Below are 5,908 nucleotides of genomic sequence, written 5' to 3'. Positions count from 1 at the left end.
CAGGAGCCATCAATGGGACTATGCTTTAGGGCTGCTCCAGGATTGCTGTGTGCTGGCCGTAGAGCAGCATGGCAGCTCCATGGATGGAGGTCCCACATGCACCGTGTGCTGGGGGAGCTGCGTTGCCTGTGTGAACATTTCTATGGTGGATGCTGTGGCCCAGACCTGGCGTCAGTCACTGGGCCTTGTCCCAGGAGCCACCTCCGTGTCCCTGCACAGCCGTGGCACTTCCTATGTGCTCCCTGCTCTTGGAAGCCAGCAGCCCCAAATGAGCCCCAGATTCTGCACGCGAACAGAGCAGGCAGGGGGATGTGGCTGTCTGCATTTGTTGCAGCCTGTGCTGCACTGGGGCAGAGGCTGGGGGTCCCCTGCTGCCCACTGCTGAGCACAGCAGCGGTGACGCTCTGCTCCGGGGGCCGTGCTCTGAGATGAGTCACGGCTAGGGGACTCGGGCGGCGGCCCTAAAAGCGAAAGGTTTATCCGGGGTGACAACATGGCGACCGACGAAGGCCTACAAATCCCGGCAGGCAGCGCGGCGGCGCGCCGGAAGTAGCGTCGCGGGAGGGCGGAAGTGAGGGCGGCGGCCGGCATGGCCAAGCAGTACGACATGGTGGAGTGCCCGTTCTGCGATGAGGTCTCCAAGTACGAGAAGCTCGCCAAAATCGGGCAGGGAACCTTCGGGTGAGCGCTCCGGGACTCGGGGCCGCTCCCGGCGGCGCCTGGCTCCTCTCGGGCCTGTTCCCTGCAGCTCCTCCACGTCCTGGGGCCCAGGCCGCGGTCTGACCCGGGGCCTTTGTGCCGGGGGCGGCCGGGCGGGGGGCTGTGGCCTCGTCCGCCTCCCTGCGAGGCCGTCCGTGCGGTCCTTTCCCTGCTCACGGGTCTCTTGCCGTTCTTACAGGGAAGTGTTCAAAGCCAAGCACCGACAGACGGGCAAAAAGGTGGCGCTGAAGAAGGTGTTGATGGAAAATGAGAAGGAGGGGGTAAGTGTGGGCGTGCGGCCGTGCTGTGCTTGGGAAAGGCGGGTTGGAGGGCTCGGGGAGGAGTGGCGGGCTTTGGAATGGCGGATTGGAGGGTGCTCCGTGTAACGTCAGCGTGTGTTCTTTAACTGTATTTACCGGTGTAACGTGCCAGGTCTTGAGTACACAGCGTGTGGGGGTGGGGCGGTTGTGCTGTGGTCAGTTGGGGCCGTGCTGTGCCCTCAGACAGGGGAAGGGAGGGCGGGTGTCTGCGTCACCAAACACCTCCACCTTGTGGCTGAATCCCTCTCCTAAAGGTGGTCTGATGACCAATGAGTTATGCCGGTGTCCCTGTAATATTTTGAAGTTTCAGTTGCTCTTAAATAAGTTGTTGCAGTGCTATTCCTGCTGTGCTGCAGCAGTCCAGCCTCTCCTTTCTCTAGGCAGATGTGAGCTGCACTCCTAACCCATGTCTTCTGCTTCTCATTTCCAGTTCCCCATCACAGCTCTGCGAGAGATTAAAATCCTCCAGCTGCTCAAGCATGAGAATGTGGTGAACCTCATAGAAATCTGTAGGACCAAAGGTAGCTGGCGGGGTCTCCTTTGTGCTGGCTGCTTGCTGAGGGGGTGTCTGTTTTCAGTCTTTGTTCATGGCTGAGCAGGCTGCTGTGTTGCAGTGGGGGTGGATCTTCCAGCTGAGCACGGGCTCAAGTCTTTAATCTGGGGTGATCACACGCTCATCTGCGGAAGCTCATTCTGAATGAATGCTACTGTGTTGCAGCTTGGCTGGAAAAAGCTGTTGTCAGTGCTGCTGGAGCGTGCCTGTGCTATCACAGTGAATGCTGTGTGCTGTCTGAACGGCTTTAAATAAACCTGCAGCAGGAGAGAATTTGAACCAGAGGATTTTCTGCCTGGTGGTGGTTTTGCAGCTTTATGGTGCTGATGCCATTGGGAGCAGGAGATGTGCTTACAGAGCTCGTGGAGCTTTGTGCTGGTGACAGCTCCAGCTGGAGACATGCTCAGCCTCTTGTTGTGTGCATGACAGAACCCCCCAGGCTTTGAGGTCTGGATTAGAAGTGCTGCAGCTTCACAGTGAGCTCTGTGCTGAGCTGCTGTTCCACCTCGTCGCTGCAGGCAGTCCCAGGGGAAGGCAGCACGTCTGCGGTGTGACTGGTGTGCCTAATGCACCTGGCCTGCCTCTGTTTCCAGGGAAATCATTTTAAAGCATCTCCTCATTTTATATATCCTCCTCTTGTATGGATTTGTTTTGAAAGTGACAGGTGTTCAAAAAAGCAGTTTTGAAAGTGGCAGATGATATTAAAGCCTGCTATGCTGCAGTCAGTCTTTTTGGTTGAATTGACAGCAGCACCTTTCTGCTGATGATGTTTTCTATGCTGAACTGGTAGCAACCTCAGGCCCAGGTCTGGGAACCTGGTGTTGCTCCATAGAATGTAGGTTACTGCCAGTTCTTGGAATCAGTAGGTATGAGGAAAAACACCACCAACAAGTTAATTTTTAATTCCTGATGTAATTAAACCAGTTGTGATGACTGCATGTTTCTGGCATGCCTACGGTAAATATTTTTGTAGATGTGTCAAATCCTTTGGGTTTTGTTTAAATTCCAGTTTTCATCCAAATCTACTTTGACCTCAGTTTCAAGGGAAAAACAGAAAGGTTTCATTTACTGTTCTCAGACTTTAAGCTTTTCTCTCTTTATGTTGAAGAGGTGTTGTAAGGACTGCACCACTGTCAGGCCAGGGACCGTGTGTGCAATCTAGAAGCCATCCTCCAGGCATGCAGGGGGGAGCTCTGCATTCACTGTGCAGGCTGAGCTTAGCCCTCTGGTTGTTGTTGCTGATCAGCAGGTTTTGCTGTGCACAGCTGATGAAAATCAGCCTTTCATTTTGGTGTTTTGCCCGTGTGCTCTAGGAACAAGATTGGAATCGATTGCTTCACTTGAGGTTTCCTGTTATTGACCATAAATTGCAATTGAATCACAGAATGGCCAGGGTTGGAAGGGACCTGGAGGGTCATGAATCTCCAACCCCCCTGCCACATGCAGGGCCACCAACCTCCCCATTGAATGCTAGACCAAATTGGGGTTTTAAATCTGCATCAGTCTGTTTTCATAGATACCGTTTGAGGTTGCAGTAAACTTCACTTTCTAATGTTATTTTAGAAAGATCTGTGCTATTCTCATGAGCCTGTCCTTGCCTGTGCCTCCTCTAATGCTGACATAGTGACTGTGCTTGGCTAGCAGCTGTGTGTGCGCCCATGGGCTGCAGTTTGTAGGCATGAAACCCCACAGCCATTGTGCACACAGCACAACACACAAATGAAGCCTTTTTGCTCTTTCCTTGCCTTTCTCATGATACTTACTACCACTCTGATCCTCATCCCCTGTTCTTCTTGCTTGTTTTGCTGTTTTAATACCTCTTGTTGAAGCATCTTGAGGTGTCTTGGGTCCCTGTTTTGATGTTTCTCTGCTGTGAGGTTTCACCTACTGAGTGAGGATGGCTGGAGGTCAGGAGGAGCTCTGATGGGACTGAAAAGCCCTTGCTGACTGTCCCTCCTTGCTTCTCCTGTAGCCTCTCCATACAACCGCTGCAAGGGGAGTATCTACCTGGTGTTTGACTTCTGTGAGCATGACCTGGCTGGCCTTCTCAGCAACACCCACGTCAAGTTCACGCTCTCAGAGATCAAGAAAGTGATGCAGATGCTATTGAATGGACTTTATTACATCCACAGGAACAAGGTAACGGGCCAGATCTGTGCTGTGGTCTGAGGTGTCGCACTGCAGATTGGAGGGAAGTTCTACTTTGTCCTTCATCTCCCGATTCTGAGCGCCCTGCTGGCACCTGGGTGCCCAAGGAGGCAATATCTCAGTGGCTTAACTTCTTGATGTCTGTCCTTGCACAGATCTTGCATCGAGACATGAAAGCTGCCAACGTTCTGATCACGCGGGATGGAGTCCTGAAGCTTGCAGACTTTGGGCTGGCTCGAGCTTTCAGCCTGGCTAAGAACAGCCAGCCAAATCGCTACACCAACCGTGTTGTGACCCTGTGGTATCGGCCACCAGAGCTGCTGCTAGGTAGGAGGTGATGGGTGCTGCTGGCTTCTCCTCCCCTCACCTCATCCCGGGTGACTTACAGAGCACCTCTGTTTAGGGGAGCGGGACTACGGGCCCCCCATTGACCTCTGGGGTGGAGGCTGCATCATGGCAGAGATGTGGACCCGCAGCCCCATCATGCAGGGGAACACGGAGCAGCACCAGCTCACCCTCATTAGCCAGCTCTGCGGATCCATCACGCCAGAGGTGAGGGTGAGAGTGTGGGCAGGCTGTGGGACCTGCAACGCAGCAGTGAGGGCAGGGGCTGGCACAAGGCACTTCTAGTCCTCTTCACTCTCCTGTGTGTGGGCTGTTGTGTGTTCCCAGCACTGGAGTGTGGCTGCTGCTGGCAGTGAGGCTGGGGAGGCTGCTGGGAGCTGAGCGTCCAGCTGAACACTGAGCATCCATGCTGCTGTGTGTAAACTCCAGCTCTCCCATGACTCACGGCACCTCCTTACACATAAGAGGGTGAATTTGGCCTTTTCTGGGATGACTGAGCAGTGTACTTGTTTTTGAGCACTGAGAGAATGCTGGTTGCTCAGAGTGAAAGAACAGAACATCACATGTAGGAATCTGTTCTGTGTTCATCTGAGACACCCCAAACATCCTCTGTCTTTCTGGTTTTTGTTTGTTTCGAGTGCTTTCTTCACCTTGGAAAGCCTCTTTAGTTCTGGCTTGTGCTTTGTGGTTTCAACTCAGCTCTTGTGTGAGCTCTCAGCTCTTTCTCAGTTTCTTACTTCAGGGAAGTCTGCCCTGCCCTCTGGTGGGGGATTGAGCTGGGAGAGATCTTGGCCAGGGCTGTAATTACTCGGGTGAGATGGGCAGGTGGTTTTGCACACAATGTGGAGGATGACGCCTCTGTTATTTACACCAGAGGTGCTTCCTTTTGTGCCCAAGCACTTGCTGCTCTTATCTCTCCCAGACTGAGGTTGATATAAGAGCAGGTGATTGCAGCAGGCTGTAGTTTCCTAGAATAAAAGGTGCTGCATACATCCAGGTTGTTATTTAGCAAAGAGTTTTGCCCTTGGCAAAACTGGATAATGGAGTTGGCCCAAGCCAGCTAGTGTTCTCTAGTAGATTTTGTGTGTGTGTGTATGAAAATCAGAAATCCTGGAGTATCTTCAGGAGTGCCATGCCATGTGCTGTTCCCACAGCAGGAGGATTCTGTCCTGACTTGTCTGCATGTCTTTAGGCCTTAGTGCACTCTTTATTGCCTTCTTTGTGCTGTGGGAACGAGGTTTGCTGACTGGGAGTTATAAAATGGTATTGTTTGCTCCGCAAGCCTCACGCTGGTTTGCCTGAGGGTGTCAGGGAGCGCTCAAGCCACTGCTGATGCTATCTTCTCCCAACCTCTCCGTCCTGACCTTTCAGGTCTGGCCGAATGTGGATAAGTATGAGCTGTACCAGAAGCTGGAGCTCCCCAAGGGCCAGAAGCGCAAGGTGAAGGATCGCCTGAAGGCCTACGTCAAGGACCCCTATGCACTCGACCTCATCGACAAGCTGCTGGTGCTGGACCCGGCCCAACGCATCGACAGCGATGATGCGCTGAACCACGACTTCTTCTGGTCAGACCCCATGCCCTCGGACCTCAAAAACATGCTGTCCACCCACAACCAGTCCATGTTCGAGTACCTGGCCCCGCCGCGCAGGAGGGGTGGGCACATGCCCCAGCAGCCAGCAAACCAGGGCAGGAATCCTGCGGCTACCAACCAGACTGAGTTTGACAGGGTGTTTTGAGCGGGGTCCTGGCTGGGCTGCTCTGCAGGATGTGTTGAGCAGGGGCATCTCAGCAGGGTCTCTCTCTCTGATCAGGGACTTCCTTCAAGGCCAAGTGCCTGGTGGC

At 53.6% G+C, this 5,908-nt stretch overlaps 1 protein-coding gene across 1 annotated transcript; it reads left to right on the top strand.

The window, feature by feature from the left end:
- Positions 1-540: 540 nt before the first annotated feature.
- CDK9 (cyclin dependent kinase 9) lies at positions 541-5,803 on the top strand. Its single transcript, XM_048966191.1, has 7 exons — positions 541-681; positions 899-980; positions 1,450-1,540; positions 3,545-3,711; positions 3,876-4,047; positions 4,124-4,272; positions 5,437-5,803. Exons 1-7 carry the CDS (start codon positions 590-592, stop codon positions 5,800-5,802), a joined length of 1,119 nt encoding a protein of 372 aa, XP_048822148.1. The 5' UTR covers positions 541-589; the 3' UTR covers position 5,803.
- Positions 5,804-5,908: the final 105 nt, after the last annotated feature.

The sequence above is a fragment of the Lagopus muta genome, chromosome 19 (assembly GCF_023343835.1).
Source record: "Lagopus muta isolate bLagMut1 chromosome 19, bLagMut1 primary, whole genome shotgun sequence".
Taxonomy (NCBI): domain Eukaryota; kingdom Metazoa; phylum Chordata; class Aves; order Galliformes; family Phasianidae; genus Lagopus; species Lagopus muta.
This window is presented reverse-complemented; position numbering and strand designations above follow the sequence as displayed.